General features: G+C 62.8%; 3 protein-coding genes across 4 annotated transcripts in view; 2 read left to right on the forward strand and 1 right to left on the reverse strand.

Moving 5' to 3' along the window:
- Positions 1-2,551, forward strand: part of Ppp1r27 (protein phosphatase 1, regulatory subunit 27) — a 6,454-nt gene extending 3,903 nt beyond the window's left edge. Inside the window, exon 4 of the mRNA XM_013033100.1 lies at positions 2,373-2,551. Within this exon, the coding sequence (XP_012888554.1) occupies positions 2,373-2,551 (179 nt within the window). The remainder of the gene's footprint in view (positions 1-2,372) is intronic.
- Positions 2,552-2,708: 157 nt separating this feature from the next.
- On the forward strand, positions 2,709-4,392 carry Fam195b (family with sequence similarity 195, member B). 2 transcript variants are annotated; one of them, XM_013033157.1, is made up of 4 exons: positions 2,710-2,813; positions 2,890-3,008; positions 3,453-3,554; positions 3,624-4,392. In XM_013033157.1, exons 1-4 carry the CDS (start codon positions 2,806-2,808, stop codon positions 3,686-3,688), a joined length of 294 nt encoding a protein of 97 aa, XP_012888611.1. In that variant the 5' UTR covers positions 2,710-2,805; the 3' UTR covers positions 3,689-4,392. The 2 variants fall into 2 exon arrangements, with proteins under 2 accessions (XP_012888612.1, XP_012888611.1); XM_013033158.1 differs by lacking the exon at positions 3,453-3,554 and having other exon boundaries at positions 2,709-2,813.
- Positions 4,393-9,433: 5,041 nt separating this feature from the next.
- On the reverse strand, positions 9,434-13,237 carry Gcgr (glucagon receptor). The gene is made up of 13 exons (XM_013033115.1): positions 13,062-13,237; positions 12,851-12,953; positions 12,150-12,257; positions 11,793-11,914; positions 11,609-11,715; positions 11,379-11,535; positions 11,121-11,280; positions 10,990-11,050; positions 10,774-10,843; positions 10,341-10,429; positions 10,102-10,240; positions 9,991-10,032; positions 9,434-9,769 (listed from the first exon to the last, which is right to left on the reverse strand). Exons 1-13 carry the CDS (start codon positions 13,131-13,133, stop codon positions 9,572-9,574), a joined length of 1,428 nt encoding a protein of 475 aa, XP_012888569.1. The 5' UTR covers positions 13,134-13,237; the 3' UTR covers positions 9,434-9,571.
- Between the last annotated feature and the right edge of the window lie 3,347 nt (positions 13,238-16,584).

Raw genomic sequence — 16,584 nt, forward strand, 5'->3', positions numbered from 1 at the left:
CTCCCTCCCTTCCTCCCTTCTTTCCTTCCTCCCTTCCTCCCTCCCTCCCTTCCTTCCTTCCTCCCTTCCTCCCTCCTTCCCTCGCTCCCTCGCTCCCTCCCTTCCTCCCTCCCTCCCTTCTTTCCTTCCTCCCTTCCTTCTTTCCTTCCTTCCTCCCTTCCTTTCTTCCTTTCCCCCTTCCCCCCCTTTCTTTTTTTCTGTGTTGGTACTGGAGCTTGAACTCAAGGCTCTCGTTCTTGCTTGGGTGTTTTGTTCAAGGATGTGCTATACCATTTGAGCCAGGCCTGCACTTTCAGATTTTTGCTGTTTAGCTAGAGATAAGTGTCTCACAGACTTTTCTGCCAGGTTGGCTTCAAACTGTGATGCTCAGATGTCAAGTTTCCTGAGTAGCTCAGTGGGGAGGCTGTTGTGGCTGTTGGGGTATGTGTGAGTTGGGGGTGCAGGCAGTGGGCGGGGAGACGTGCACTGATGGAGATGCTTTGGGGGGAGGTCTGTGGGCTAGACGCCCGTCTGAGGATCCTCAGATTTGACCCTACCATCAAGAATGCTGCCTTAGTGTAGTCTGCCAAGCTGACGTATTAGTGATTGCCAGCTGCAGCCCATTTTCAAAGACACAGAAGAGTCGGTATAGGTGGTTCCCACTTGTAATCCTCCTAGCTACTCAGGAAGTTAAGATCTAACGATCATGATTCAAAGCCAGCCTGAACAGGAAAGTCTGTGAGACTTATCTTTTTTTTGGTTGGTCATGGGGCTTGAACTCTGGGCTTGGGCGCTGTCCCTGCGCTCTTCAGCTCAACAGGAGGGCTCTACCACTTGAGCCACAGCACCACTTCCGGTTTTCGAGTGGTTCATTGGAGATAAGAGTCTCATGGACTTTCCTGCCCGGGCTGGCTTTGAACCGCAATCCTCAGATCTCAGCCTCCTCAGTAGCTAGGATTACAGGCGTGAGCCACCAGCGCCCGGCTTGTGAGACTTATCTTTAATCACTAAAAAGCCAGAAGCAGAGCTGTGGCTCAAATGATAGAGAGCTAGCTTTGAGCAGGCTCTGAGTTCAAGACCAGAATTGCGCCATCCCTCTTCCCCCCCTCCTGAACCCCCCCCCACACACACACACACAGAAGAAGTATTCTATAAGAAGGAAATGATGTGGCAGAAAGAAGAAGGCCATCGGCAGGGAGGTGTGTGGAACTTGAGGAAGTCTTGCAGCCTTGCCCTGTCTCTGACGGAGATCTGGGGGGATACAGGCCCCAAGATAGAGGCCCGGGAGCATCCCCATCCGGCAGGCCCCCTGCTCCTTTACCACCGTCCTATGCCTGGGTGTGTCCCGGCGCTTTCTGCAGTCCTGGGCCACTCCCAAGCCCCTCAGCCCTGCGGCCCTGTCCTGCCCTCCCACCTGGTTAGGGCCTTGCTTAGCTGGTGTCATGCTTCCTTCATTCCTGGCTGGTAAACAACACTCGGGGCTCAGATTTCCCTCTGAGGAGCCAACACAAACGCTGCTGCCAGCCAAGTGAGCACCAGCAGTGCACCCAAGCAGAGGGCAGGGGATGTGTGCAAGCGGACAGCCACCGGTGCTGAGGCCGCGCGGGGTGGGACGCTACGGGAGGACGTCCGGAAGGAGCGGCCAGTCCCGCCAGGTCCGGAGGCCGCTTAGGCCTCGCAGCGAGGCAGGCCTGGCCAGCCCTCTGCTCCTGGGGTCTTCCTCCCCTTGTCGCTGTCGTGCTCTCTCAGGAAGGCTTGTCCCGGATTCTGGTGTTCTTGGGCTCAGTGCCCTAGAGAGCACCAGGAGAGAGACTAGCTCCAGGAAACGTGAGCTTTAGGGCGAGTGCTGCTTCTGGCTGGAAGCCAGGCCTGGGAGCAGGCAGCCCCGGTTCCCTGGAGGGAACGGACTCCGCCTAGTTCTCCTCCTGCCTCACGGCTCAGCGGGCCTAGAGGAAGGGAAGAGCGCATTGCCGCCGGGCCTGGGGATGGGCAGGTGGGCATTGTGCTGAAACCTCCCTCTGGCCTACCCAGAGGATGCTCTCTCTGGAGGAAGGCAGGGCGTCGTGGGCTCCCAGTTTTCTTCACTTGGAGCTGTGTGTGTGTGTTCTAGCTGGCCAGAGTAACTGTCTTACCCCCAAAGAGACCCCTTCCCCAGGGCTGCAGAAAATCTCCTGGGCTGATAAGGCTGTGACAGATGGCGCCCTAGGATTCTGCTCACTGGTCAGGCCTGGAGGCTCCTGGACACACTTCCTCCATCTTTCCTCCCTCCTTCCTCCCGGACATGCTTCCTCCCTCCTCTCTCCATCCTTCCTCCTGGACACGCCTCCTCCTGGGACGCCCTCGTCCTGGCCTAGTTGGTTGTGTCCCTAGGGCACTGACCGCTTACACCCCAGCCCCAGGGGATGAGGAAGCTGGGCCGCTGGCCAAGGGCCCTCGAGGGCCGCGCTGTGCCTTCCTCCCCAGGGAACCGGTTCCTACTTCAGTTCGGAAGCTGAGGGTCCCTGGAAAGGAAGCAGCAGGGCTGAGCTGGGGGCCCTCGGAGCTCTTCTGCTCAGAGGTGCAGAGGTCATAGACGCTGCCATCTAGGATCCAAGTCATCTGTGTGTCAGGGCTTAGCCTCCTGACCCCATCTGACAGCCGTGGCCTGCACAGGGCTGCGTGGAGCTGCCGGCCGCCGCCAGCGGGTCCTTCCACACTCTGGGCACGGAGGGGGCTGTGCCTGCGCCCTCTGCTGGCGGCTGGAGCGCTGTCCCACCCTGCCTTGTGCCGCTTGTTTCAGAGGCCGAGGGGACTGGCAGTGGAGCACCAGGACCAGACACCCCAGCGATGACCAGGTGGGCGTGAGGGGCTCTGCGGGGGCGGGGCTGCCCTCCCCCCAGCCATCCTCACCTACGCACCTGCTCCCTGTAGCTCCCCCGTCTCCAGAGTGGTCTACAACGGCAAAAGGAACAGCAGCCCCCGCTCGCCCACCAACAGCAGCGAGATCTTCACCCCTGCCCACGAGGAGAATGTGCGCTTCATTTACGAAGGTGAGCCGCTCCCCTCAGAGCCTTCATTTACCAAGCTGAGCTGCTCCTCCTGTGCCCTGGGGTGTGGCTCCTGTCACGATTCCCACACCTTGGGGTCCAGAGAGGTTGGGAGCAGTGTAGAATCTCTGGGTGGCAGCCGCTTATGAGGAGAGTACAGGAAAAGGGGCAGTGGCCCGAGAGAGTTGGCATCTGGAGCCAGCACTCGGCGAGGGGGTGCGGGATGGAGTCACGCGGCCTGTGCTGCGGCTGTGAGCTGGCCGCCCTGGGAACTGGGAAAGGAGGCCTGGGATGGTGTCAGGCTGCCAGAGCCCGGTGGGGAGAGCTGCCAGGAGGAGCAGGGCAGAGGAGAGGAGAGGGGGCGGGCAGCGTCCGAGGCGGAGGTGGAGCTGGGTCTAGGTCTGGGCTCTGCTGGCATGGTGTGTGAGCGTCTCCTTCACGCTGCAGCCTGGCAGGGCGTGGAGCGAGACCTGCGCAGCCAGCCGCCCGGCGGGGAGCGAGGCCTGGTGGAGGAATATGTGGAGAAGGTCCCCAACCCAAGCCTAAAGAGTGAGTGGCGGGACCCAGGAGGGAGGGGCGGGGGGCAGGGCCCAGCACCAACCCCCCTGTCCCTGGCAGCCTTCAAGCCCGTCGACCTGAGTGAACTGAAGCGCCGAAACCCTCAGGATGCCAAGAAGTCCTAGAGCCCTCGGCACCCCTTCCCTGGCTTCCGGAAGATCAGGGTGCACGTGACGTTGGTTCCCTCCTGTCTGTGAGCCCCACTTCGGGAGGGGGAGAGGCGGCCGCAAACCCCGGGCCAGCTCCTCCTCCCTGAGCCCTCTCCTAGCTGTCCTCTGGGCATCTCAAGTTACCATTGCCACTGGGGAAGCAGGGGTGCGGCTCTGCCAGTCCCTCTGTGCTGTCACCTGTCCCTGCGCTCAACCTCCCGTCCTGGCCGCTTCAGGTTGAGGAGGGGAGGAGGGGCCGTGTTCCCTGGGCTGCAGGGACTGGCTGGTTTTGTCCTTGAGATGACCAAGAAGTAGGACTATCCCATCCAGCTGGCCCCTCCCCCAGCCCCACGCCTGCTGCTCCCCTGGCCCGGAAGCTTGGGAGCGCCACTCCCCTGCCCCGTTGTCCCGCCTGCCCCTCCCTGCCTCAGCTTCAGAATGGCACCCCCTCCGTGCCTGGGTCAGCGCTGGCCTCGCTGAGGTCCCCGCCACCAGGCCTGGCTTCCCGGTGCTCTTGGGCAGGGCACCAAGGCCGTCCTGAAGGCATGGTGCTGCCCAGCCCGGCCTGGCTCTCCGGGGTGTGCCGTGTGCCGGGAGGGTACGAAGGGCCCCTTCCTCTTCCTGTGCTCTCTGGAAGCTCTGGAGCCCGAGGGTCTGTGAATAAAGGTGGGAGGCACTGGGACTGGCCTCCCAGCAGTCTGTGCAGCCCCGCCCTCCAGCCCAGACAGCCACTCCCAGCCGGGAGTCCCGAGGTGGGGAGGGCTCCTGCGGCCCTCGTGTGAGTGAGTCCCCTCCCGCAGCAGGACAGGGGAGGGGAAACTGCACTGAACGCCTGGGCTGCTGTGAGCAGCGCCAGCTGTGCCCAAGCTCGGGAGCTCCTCCACGAAGCCACTCCTGGTGCGTGTGGAGGCCTGGAAGCCACGGACACCCTCTGCTGGCCTTACCCCACCTTCATGACCGTCGGTGAACTCCTGCGGGAGGTCGGCCTCTGCTGTTGGAGAAGGGGGCAGCTGCCGGGCCCAGGAAAGACCTGGCTGCACTTGATCTTCAGAGCTCACATGACCCCGGAACGGCCCTGCTCCTGTGGCACAGCCACACAACTTATTTCAGGAACACCCTTTCACAGAAGAGTATCCCAGGGCTTGAGAGGCCCAAGACGTCTGGGGGTGGGCTGGGCAGCTCTCCCCAGGGAACGGGCACAGCCAGGACTGGGCCTGAGAAGCAGCTGCAGCACAGTGCCACCCCACCCCTCGGAACCTGTGGGGCTTCGTCCCCCGCCAGGGTCTCGGCTGCTCTCCCGCACCCAGCACTGGGCAGGGGAGGGGTGGGCCGGCATAGATGGTTGACATGTTTCTCATCAACGTATTTATACCCTCTACCCACCACGGACTCGGGGACCAGGCTGGAGTGGGTGAGGCCCCATCAGAGTGCTGGGGTGATCACTGGGCCACTGGAGGTGTAGCACGAGGTCCAGCTGCACTTGAACCTGGCAGGAGCTCCCGCCTGGAGGTGGGGGGCCCTGCCGCATGACCTTGACCTGGATTTTAGCCGCGCCCCAGGCCCGAGTGCCGGCCGCCCGCTGCCCCGTACATCGCCTCACACCTGCACCTGACAAGGTGGCCTGCCGTTCCTGGGAGCGGCCAGGGCTTGCTGTGGGCGTGCGCCCGGTGTGGACGGAGCCTGCTGGCCCAGGCAGCACTTAGCCAGCATGGTGAGGTGTGAGCTGGCCGGCAGCTCACACCTATGATCCCAGGACTGTGGCTCAGAGCCAGCCGAGACGGGAAAGTCCGTAAGAGTCTTCAATAAACCACCAGAAAATCCAGACCCAGAGCTGTGGCTCAAGTGGTAGAGCGCTAGCCTTGAGCAGTAAAGCTCCGGAACAGCGCGCTCAGTCTCTGAGTGGCTCTTGTATGGAGCCCGGGGGTCCGGCCCCTGCCCCCCGCCGCTGCCTGTGCTCCTCACGCACAAGGTCCCTTCCCTAGGTGCCACCTGGGGTGCTGAGCAGGGGCCCCACACCGGTGCCCCCAGGCTAGAACACCAGACAAGAAGTGGGAGATGGGGCTAGAGCGTGGGGCTGTGGTTCAGCCTGCCTCGGGCTGGCAGAAGTGAGGGGTGACACTGGGGCAGAGCCACCCTGCGGCACGCCGGCCCCTTCCAGGGTTCGCCAACCACAGGGCGCACGTGCAGTCAGCAGGTCATCCGTCCAGGCTGGGGGGTTGGACAGCCCTCCCAGTGTCCACCCTGGCCCTGGCCAGCTCTGGGGCGGCCTCCCGCCCCTTAGCTGCTCCTCTCACCAGCTGGGGTGTGGGCCATGTGGTCCGGTGGGCGTGGCTTGGGGAAAGGCCAGGGCAGTGGGCATCGAGCCGGCCTCAGGAGTCCACGCGTCATCAAAGGTGGCGAGGTTGCTGCCCTGATCCTTGCCAGACAAGGCTTTTCCACCCACAGAGGCTGCAGCGCGGCATTCATTCTACCAAACAAACTTCTAATAAACTGTCCTGAGCATCACCACATCACAGTGCAGACAGACATGGTGGTATGTGCCTTAACCCTGGCACTCAAGAAGCTGCGGTCTGGAGGACCATGGTTTGAGGCCAGTCATGGGCAGGAAGTTGCCTAAATTCCATAATATCCAGCAGGAAGGGTGGCGGGGGCTCAAGTGGCCCAGTGCCAGCCTTGCAAGTGTGAGTCCCGACAGGCAGGTCACTCGGCTTGTGAGGCTGAGGGCCACAGCACCTGCCTGAGGCTCCGGTGCTCACGTCTGGGGATGGGAGGCGCATGCTCACAGAACAGCTTCTCCGTCATCCTGAGCCAGACGCTTCACAGAACATTTCACGTGGAGAACAGGACCCTGGGTAGGGGCCCCGTCGGGGCAGCTGCTGGGGGAGGCTTGGCATGGACAACGGAAGGTGCCGGCTCCTGGGGGCACCAGGCAGGAGCCTGCGTCTAAAGTGGAGGCTGGAGCCGGGGTACAGAGTCCCTGAGGTGGTAGAAAAGCAGGACGAAAACCCAACCCCAGTACCCTAAAAAAGTAGATTCCAGAGGACCAGGGTTGAAGGGAAGTTAGCTGAGTATTGGTAAACTCATTTTTCCTTTTTTTTTTTTCTTTTTGGCCAGTCCTGGGTGCTGTCTCTGAGCTGCTTTTGCTTAAGGCTAGTGCTCGACCACTTGAGCCACAGCACCACTTCTGGCTTTTTCTGTGTATGTGGTACTGAATAGAACCCATGCATGCAGGGCGAGCCCTCTACCCCTGAGCCACCTTCCCAGCCCTGAACTTATTTTTCTAAATTGTGGAGCTGGGGTTTGAGCTCTGGGCCTCATGCATGGTAGATAGGGACTCTGCACTTGCACTGTATCTCTAGCCCTTTTCATTCTGGCTGAGGTTTGCTTTTTGCCCAGGCTGGCTTACACCAGCCATAGCTGGCGTGTGAGGCACGCTCCCTACTCCGCTCGGGTAAGTGCTGGTGAAGGCTCCTGCCTGGACTGGCCTACAACCATGATCTGATCATGGCCTCCAGGGCAGCTAGACCTTGTTTTGTTGAGACAGGGTCTTGCTTCATAGCCCAGGCTGGCCTCAGACTCCCAAACTGCTGTCTCCGCTTCCTGATCGCATGAACCTCCACGCCCAAGCAGACACCTGTTCTCTGTTCTTCCCATTCTTTGGATTGCATTTCTAAGTATCATATGTGAATTGTTACTATGTCTCCTGTGTGTGTGCTCACCCTCAGTACATACTTGTGTGCCGTATCCACCATCCTCTCTTTGTTTTGGTTGGTTGTGGGCCTTGAACTCTGGGCCTGTGCACTGTCAGCTCTTCAGCTCAAGGCGAGCGCTCTACCACTTGAGCCACAGCGCCACTTCTTGTTTTCTGAGTGGTTTATTGGAGATAAGAGTCTCACAGACTGGGCTGGAAAGGTGGCTCAGTGGTAGAGCGCTTGCCTTGTATGCATGAGGCCCTGGGTTCCATTCCTCAGCACCACATAAGCAGAAAACATTGGAAGTGCCGCTGTGTCACTTTAAGCTGAAGAGCTGAGGGACAGCACCCAGGCCCAGAGTTGAGGCCCCAGGACCAACGACGATGATAACAACAACAACGAAGTCTCACAGAATTTCCTGCCCGGGCTGGCTTTGAACCATGATCCTCAGCCTCTGAGTAGTTAGGATGACAGGTGTGAGCCACCGGCACCCAGCTCTAGTTCTTTTTCTTCCCGTGATTTATGGTTAGATCAAAGTTGAGTGTTTATAGTATGATGTCTGTGTTTGTATTCAGAAATGAGCTATGTGGTAAACTTTTTTCTTCCCAAGTTTTTGTTTTCCTTGGACTTACTGATTTTTCTTCAATGCTGAGGATTGAACCAGGCTGGCAAGTGTCTAATGCTTAACTACCCACCCCTGGCAGCTTTTTAGACAGGATATTACTGCATAGCCTGGGCCAGATGGGATGGCAGGTATGTGCCACAAGGCGTGGCGTCATTGCCTCTCATTTTGCCCCTGTGTACTGATCACTGATTAAAATTGAACTGTCCACCCACTCATCAAAATCTCTACTTGGTGAGTTCATTTGCTTTGATCCCTGGATGGGGGTCTCTCCCGAGCCTTCTGCCCATCCTGAGGTCCCCTACCGTCACCAGGCCTTTAGTCATCTGGGTTTCATCCTTGATTCCTTTTTTTTGAGGGGGGGGTCAGTTGTAGGGCTTGAACTCGGCCTGGCTGCTCTTTTGCTCAAGGCGAGTACTCTACCACTTTGAGCCAAAGTGCCACTTCTGCTTTCGTGGTGGTTTATTGGAGATGAATCTCATTCCTGCCCAGGCTGGTTTTGAACCATGTTCCTCAGATCTTAGCCTCCTGAGTAGGATTACAGTTGTGAACCTGCTCCAGCTTCCCGGGCAGGGATGGGGACAGGGTACAGGAGGACAAGGGCAGCAGGATTCGGGTTGGGCAGGGCCGTCAGGAGCCCGACCAACAGGCCACAGCGCACCCAAGCTCCACGGACAGCAAGGCACGCGGCCGCTACACGCACGCAGGATCACACCCGGTGTCCGGGGCCCGGACCTCAGGCCCCCCCAGGTGCAGCTGCCCAGTCATTCCAGTCACCCAGGCAACCCCTCCCGCCACAGAGCCAGCCCTACCCACTACCCCCCTACCCCGGCCGCCGCCCGCCCTGAGCAGGCGATTGTTTACCTTCGCTGAGTGGCCTCTGGTGCGTTCATTTGCTCCAATTAGCCAGCTGTGCCTGAGCAGCTCCGGCCCACGTGTCGGCTCTCCCGGAGGTGCCCCTGCCCCCCTCCCCTCCTCCACAAGTCGCTGACTGGCTCTCCCCATCCCACGCAGGCTCCCACCGTGGGTGGCCTCGTGGCTGGCCACGGCTCCACATGGCCTCCCGCCTGGCCACACAGGCTGGGGCTGGAGCCTGTGCTGTGCCTTAGAACCAGGAGCCCCCAGAGACCAGGCCTAGCCCTCAGGAGAAGCTCGGGACACCAGGCCCAGCCCTCAGCATCTTCTGAGCCACCAGTGGCCTCCCTCAGCCACCACCCCGCTGCCACGTTCCTTCTCCTAAAAAATGGCTGTGCTTGGGGGGATTAGGGAGGAGACACTGCTTGCCACCTGGAGACTCACTAACCATGTTGCGTACGGACAGACAGAGGACATGCCCACCGTCCTCACGCCCTTCCCCCCACCGCTCACCACACGCTTCCAGCCCAGCCTCCTAGGACACTGCTTGAGCTCTTTATTGGAGGGCACATCTGTGCAGCCCTGAACAGCTCCCACAGCACCCACGTCCCTCCAGTCCGTCCCACAGTGGGTGGGCCCTGCTGCCCCGCCCTAGACTCAGGTCTGTCCTGGCCAGGCTGGAGAGGGGACTCAGGTGGGGCTCTCAGACAGCCCTCCACCAGCCAAAGGGGTCTCCACGGAGGGGTCCCGGCCAGCGCCGAGGCCGCTGCCGTCCCTCAGGAGCTGAAGCTTCTGACAAGGGGATGCGTGGCTGCCAGAGAGCCGCTCCTCCCGCAGCACTCTGCCCTCCCGCCGGCGTCGCCAGCGCCGCCGAAGCTCCGCCTGCACCTGGAGATGCGGGGCCAGTCCTGGAGCCAGTCCAGAGCCTTCCCGGCCCCCAGGCCCTGCCCAGCCCACCCTGCTGGGCCTCCCCAAGGTGCCCGGCTGCAGTCCTGAGTGGGCCCTGAGCAAAGCAAGCTCCCACCGGGTACACATGGCACCACAGCTAGAGAAGGGAGCATGTGCCGATGCCCGGGGTCCTGCTGCCACTGCAACAGCTGCCCACCTACCTCCTTACTGAGGAAACAGTACAGGACAGCCACCAGCAGGCCCTGGAGGGAGAGCGTGGTCAGGGGGCCCTGGCCCCAGGGGTGGGGGTGGGAGGGCAGGCAGGGGGTCACCTGGAAGGAGCTGAGGAAGAGGTCAAAGAAGAGCTTGGTGGAGCGCAGGGTGCCCTGCGCCTGCTCGTCCGGCACAAAGGCGAAGACCATCTCATGGACGCCAAGGAGGGGGACGAGGGTCAGCGTGGACCTGGCCAGCCTGCGGGGCAGAGCCTGAGCGTCCCCACGCCGGCCCGACCCCGGTCCCGGGGCTCTGGGAGTCTCGGGCCTGCGCAGCTGGCCAGGGCCGCCTCACCCACCGGAACTTGTAGTCGCCGTAGTGCATCTGGCGGGCCCGCAGCTTGGCCACGAGAAGGTGGACGATTCGGACAAAGATGCAAAAGTTGATCTGTGTGGGGCAGACACACATCAAGGGCAGTCAAAGGGCAGTCCTTGGAGCCCACCACACCCCGGGTGACCCCCCGGCGTGTCCGCCCTGCCAGTGACCCCCTGACGTGTCCCCCCTGCCAGTGACCCCCCGAGACGTGTCCCCCCTGCCAGTGAGCCTACAGCCAGCAGGCCTCGGGCAGGTGGTACGGAGGGACGTGGGCATCCTGCCCTGGGTGGGCAGCCTGGCCCACTGCCCAGGGTGTGGCCAGGCTGCATAGCAGGCTGCTGTTCCAGGCCCTGGAAGGCCAAGGAAGGGGGGGGGAGCCCCGGTCGGCAGCGCCCGGTGGGGGCCTCGGTCCTCACCAGGATGGCCAGGAAGACGGGAGCCCGCAGGATCCACCAGAAGCCCATGTTGTCATTGCTGGTCCAACACCTGCAGGGGTGAAACGGACCCCAGCCCCCCCGTCCCACTGGGGTCCGACAGCGCCTCCAGGAAGGAACCCCACGCCCAGGCACCCCGCCCCGGCCCCGGCACCCAGGGCCCCAGCTGCCCGGCCTGCGCCCTCAGTGCATACTCACTGGACGTTCTCAAACAGACCCTTGACCACCACCCAGGGGATGACGAACAGCAGGGGTGTGCCTGTAGGGGGCGGCAGCTGTGGCCCTGTGTGCTGGCCAGCCCTCTGCCCTGCCCACCGCAGCCCACTCACCCCAGCCGATGCCCAGGTAGACGGCAAAGAAGCTCCTCTCCGGGAAGGTGGCGCGGCTCAGCAGGCTGTGCAGGTACACGCCCTCCACCAGCAGCCAGCAGTAGTTGGCCACGATGCCGTACTGCATGACCACGGCAGCCACGCGGCAGCCCGCCACCGCCTGGGCAGGGTGCAAGTGAGCCAAGACCGCACTGCCCGGCCCGCGGCCCACTGCCCCAGGTGGGAGGCCGGGGTGGTCCGGTCTGGCCCCCCACTCACCCCGCTGCTGAGCCAGATGCCAACGCTGAGGTCATCCCCAATCTTCTGGCTGTAGCGCATCTTGAGCAGCTGGTCGATGATGAGCACAGAGCCGGCCTTGAGCACAAAGGACGCAAACAGGTTCCCGTGGATGTAGTTTCGGGTGCAGTGCAGCTTGCTGCAGGGACAGCCGGTCAGCGCCATGGCCTCCCTGCGCGCCCACTGCCCGGGAGCCTGTGTGGCCAGCGTACCTGAGGCCCAGGAGGATGGCCAGGGCGAGGAGCAGGGCCCCCAGCGACAGGCTGTACCCCATGGTGTACATCACCTGGAAGCTGCTGTACAGCTTGGCGGCCTCCCTCTGCGAAGCACAGCGGCCGTTCAGCCCAGGGCTGCTCCCGGCCCCGCCCGGGGTCCTCCGCCACCCCCAGGGCGTACCTGGACTTCAATCTCCTCCATGTCCATCTGGCACTGGGAAGCATTGCGCCGGGGCTGCCCCTGGGGCCCGGGGACCCACTGCCCGTCGGGCCCGCACCTCTTGAACACCAGGCGGTGCTGCACTGGGGAGGGGAGGCAGGCCTGCTCAGCGGACCCTCCCCTCCACACACACACCCCCCCCCCGGGAGGGGAGGCAGGCCTGCTCAGCAGACCCTCCCCTCCACACCCCCCCCCAGGGGAGGCAGGCCTGCTCAGCGGACCCTCCCCTCCACACCCCCCCCCCCAGGGGAGGCAGGCCTGCTCAGCGGACCCTCCCCTCCCCGCCCCCCCCCCCCGCCACCGGGGCCCCCAAGCTACCTTTGTGATACCAGGGCAGGTACCAGGGGCAGGAGACATTGGCGGTGGTGTTGGGGGGCGTGTCAGGCCAGCAGGCATACTTGTCAAACGTTCGGTTGCAGACCAGCTCTGAGCAGGGGCACGGGTCCCTCAGCAGGTGGGGCTGGCGAGGAGGAGACCATGTCCGCCTCCCCCCCAGGGCAGCCTGGTCCTGAATGCGTCCAGGGCACCTTCCCTCTGAGCCCTCCGTCCCCAAATGCTCCCCACACAGGGCTCTCCCCCCGCTTTTCTCATGCGCCCACTTTGGAGGAGGCCTCCCTGACCCACGGTTCCCACACCCCGCATCCCCTCCAGGTGGCAGCACAGCCCCCGGGGGGCCGCTTGCCCAATCTTTCTGCCTCCCAAGTGGCTGATCCGGGCCCGAGCCCTCCCACCACCTCCTCCAGGCTCTGTTCTCTGACACCCCGCTGCCGGCCTTGTGCACTGTCTGTCCAGGGCAGCGTCCCGGGCGGCGCGTGGGGGCCGCGGGGGCCGCTGGCAGCAGGACAGGGTGGCGAAGCCCAGCCCGGGGAGCGCCTGCCATCTCCGCTGTTCCCTGGGTGCGTGGCTCTGCGCCAGGCCCTGACTCGGTCGCCTCACCTGTACACGCAGGGCAGAGGGCGGGGGTGCAGCGCCACCGCCCCCAGAAAGGCTTCCCACAGGCAGGGCCTGGGGGGGCTCACCCGTGGGAGGCGGCAGCAGACTCAGGTTGTAGTGGCACTGGTCTCTGTACAGCTTCCACTTCTTGAACAGGAAGTCCATCACCTGGGCAGAGGGGGCCGGTGGCTGTGGACAGGGACAAGCAGCAGGAGGGACAGGAGGGAGCCGGCCGGTGAGCGGTGGGGGGGGGGGGGGGGGGGGGCCCGCGGGCGGGGCAGAGGCTGAGGCGCCCACCTGGCAGGCCAGCAGCAGCAGCAGTGGCAGGGCCTGGAGCGGGGCATGCTTCTGGGCGGCCGCCCCCCACATCTGGCAGGGGCCACACGTCTGAGTCTTCAGGGTGCACACACCCTTCTTGGGGCTACAGAGCAGCAGACGCCGGGGTCTGGAGGAAATCCAGACCAGGCAGTGCCTGCTCCCCAACCCCAGCCCCAGGAGACTGAGTGCTGGGCCGGTGGAGGGGGGAGGGACAGTCCCTAGTGCCATAGGGACATGCAGTGGCACCCACCCCCATCTGCTCCCCAAAGCCCCCCAGCCCAGGGGGCTGGGCCGGCCTCACATCCTCCCCACCTGTTCTTAGTCCCCGCAAGGGCTGGGTGGGTAGGCAGAGTACAAGAGTAGGGTGCCCAGGCCTCTTTTCCTGGCCTCCAGTGCTAGGCCAGCTCCAGGATTCCAGGAGCCAGGAATGGGGGTCTCTGAACGTGTCTTCCAGGCTTCTGCTGGGGCAGCGCGTATGGCTGGCGGTACATTCCTCTGAGTCTGGCTGAGCCGGCTGCCCCCTCCCCTCCCCCCCTGCGCCTGGTCCTGAGGGCGCACCTCACACCAACCTCCTCCACTTCCGAATCCCCTCAACGGGCCAAGCGGTGCTCCAGGCTCCACAGCACCTGATGCCCGGCCCAGGCTCACCACAGTCTCCAGAGACCTTTTTGTTTTAATCAGCCATGGGGCTTGAACTCAGGGCCTGAGGGATTAATCAGCCATGGGGCTTGGACTCAGGGCCTGAGGGCCTCCAGGAGCTTTTCTGCTCAAGGCTAGTACTTGTCTCACAAACTTTCCTGCCATGATCCTTAGATCTCAGCCTCACGGGTAGCTGGGATGACAGGCGTGAGCCACTGGCACCTGGTGGTTGGGTTTTGATGGGGCCTCTCCTGTGTCCCCCCCAAGCAGAACGAGGACTGTGGACTGTTGGGCAAAGCACCACAGAGGAATGTGGGGGGCTCAGCAGCACAGGCTGTGGCTGTGGGTGTGGCTATGACTGGGTGTGGCTGAGCTGTGGGTGTGGCTAGGGTATAGATGTGGGTGTGGCTATGACTGGGTGTGGCTGGGGTATAGGTATGGGTGTGGCTATGACTGGGTGGGGCTGGGCTGTGGGTGGGGCTGGGTGTGGGTGTGGCTATGACTAGGCGTGGCTGGGGCTGGTGTGGCTGGGCTGTGGTATAGATGTGGGTGTGGCTATGACTGGGTGTGGCTGGGCTGTGGCTGGAGTAGGGGTGTGGCTGTGGGTGTGGCTTGCTGGGGTATAGATGTGGGTGTGGCTATGACTGGGTGTGGCTTGCTGAGGGTGGGGTTGTGCTGGGGCTGCGGGCTGGGCTGTGGGTGTGGTGGGGCTGGGGCAGGTTCCCGGTGGGGCTAGCAGCTGGGAAAGGCCAGGCAGGAAGGGAGCTGCTTCAGCTGAGTCTGGTGGGGCCTCTCAATCCAGCCTTCTGTCCCGGCAGCCAGGCGGCCCCAAAGTGCTGGGCACCCCTGGTTCAGCCCGTTGGGGGCCCTGTGTGATCCAGGGCCCTCCAGGAGACCCAGGACTTGCAAGTCCCTGGGTCTTGCCTCAGTGGAGGTCTGAGATGGGGTGAAGGACTGGCAGGCAGGCGGAGGGGTGGGGCAGGCATCCCAGCCCGGGGGGTCACTACGGGGCTTTATTCTCTCTTGACTCTCATCATAGACTCCTTGGCCACCACTGCCCTTGACAGCCTTAAGCTGGCCCTCCGGCCTCAGCCTCCAGCCACTGGCCCTTCCAAGGAGCTGCAGGGCTCCCAGTGCCTGAGGATGGTGCTGGCTGGTAGGGGGGGGGGAACAGGAGTGAGTGGGAAGCACTGACCCTACTGGTGGGTGGACAGGGGAGATGAGGCATTGGACACTTCAGCCCAGCTCTGCCTCCATACCCCTGCTGGGAAAGTGGGCGCCCTTAGCTGGGTGCTGGTGGCTCACACCTGTCATCCTAGCTACTCAGGAGGCTGAGATCTGAGGATTGCAGTTCAAAGCCAGCCCGGGCAAGAAAGTCCATGAGACTCTTATCTCCAATAAACCACCAGAAAACTGGAAGTGGCGCTGTAGCTCAAATGGTAGAGCGCTTGCCTTGAGCTGAAGAGCTGAGGGACAGCGGCTCAGGTCCAGAGTTCAAGACCCACAACTGCCAAAAAAAAAAAGAAGTGTGTGCCCTGTGATGCCACCTGGCCAACTTCCCAGTGCGAGGAGCATGGTGGAGCTGGCGGGGAGACCAGGGAAGGCCCACACAGGCGATGCTCCTGCCGGGGGAGGGGCCAGACACACCACTGGGGGTGGCCATGGTCCACAGGCAGGAGTGAGGGGGGACAGCTACCCTGTCCCTCCCCACCTATCTTCGTGGCAGCTCCCCAGCTCCCACACTGCCACACACAACAGGTCAGGCACAGCCAGGCACCGTCACCCTAGCTGCTCAGGAGGCTGAGATCGACGGATTGTGGTTCAGCCTGGGTAGGAAAGTCCATGTAACTCTCATCTCCAATTAATCACCAAAAAGCCGGAAGTGGCGCTGTGGCTCAAGTGGTGGAGCAAAAGAAGCTAGGAACAGCGCCCAGGCCCTGAGTTCAAGCCCCAGGACCAGGACTAAAGATAGGAGGGTTGAGCTGGTAATGGTTGATTTCTGCAGTGCCCTGCACAGGTCACAGGCTGGGGAAACCCCAAGGCTAGGGCACAGCCCCCGGGGACCAGCCTTAGGTCTCAGAAGCCCAGACCTGGGGGAATGTGGCAAGATGTCCAGATGCCTCTATGAATGGAGTGGCCGAGCAAGGGGGCGGGAGGCAGCCGTACAGAGCTGTGATTTGGGGTCTCCCAGAGCAAACACCTCCACTTCCTCTGTGGGGATCCTGTCTCCCTGCTGCCAGGACTAAATGAACCGGAGAGCACAGGACTCTGTCCCTAGGGACGTCCCCCACCCCGGGGTGGACGCTGACCCCAGAGGTGGCCAGCAGCTCCCTGGACAAATATTTGTTGAACAAGTGAGCAGCCTGGGGCCCCGGGGTAACGTGGCCGTCTGGCAGGGGTCACGCCAGGCTCCGGTGGTCCCTGGGACAGCCAGAGCTGTGGTCTGGCCCTGGGTCCAGCTGGGAACAGGTGTGGGTGAGGAGCAGCCCGGGCTGGCCTGTGCCCCCCACCCTGCAACCGAGCCTCAGGCTCCAGAGTCTGCTGGCCACCAACATCAAGGAGGACTTCTGACACAGGTGTGGCCACCTGGGCGGCTGAGAGCATGCCCCTCCCCCCCCTCCCTTCCCCACCAGCTGCCAGCCTAGCAGGACACAGACTCCTTCACTGTGACCCACCAGGGTCCCCTGGGGATGCTGGATGGATGGCCCAAGGGCCAAGGGAAGGCCTCGGTGCGGCCACAGGATCTGAGGGGCGGGAAAGGCCCTTCCCGGGTGTCCTGGGGTCCCTGGGCCCTGGCTGGTGGAAGGCGGTTTTGTGAAAAGGGGGAAGTGGCAGAGGTCACAGCACAGGAGCCAAGCAGCCG

This window comes from Dipodomys ordii, unplaced genomic scaffold, assembly GCF_000151885.1.
Source record: "Dipodomys ordii isolate 6190 unplaced genomic scaffold, Dord_2.0 Scaffold163, whole genome shotgun sequence".
Classification (NCBI taxonomy): domain Eukaryota; kingdom Metazoa; phylum Chordata; class Mammalia; order Rodentia; family Heteromyidae; genus Dipodomys; species Dipodomys ordii.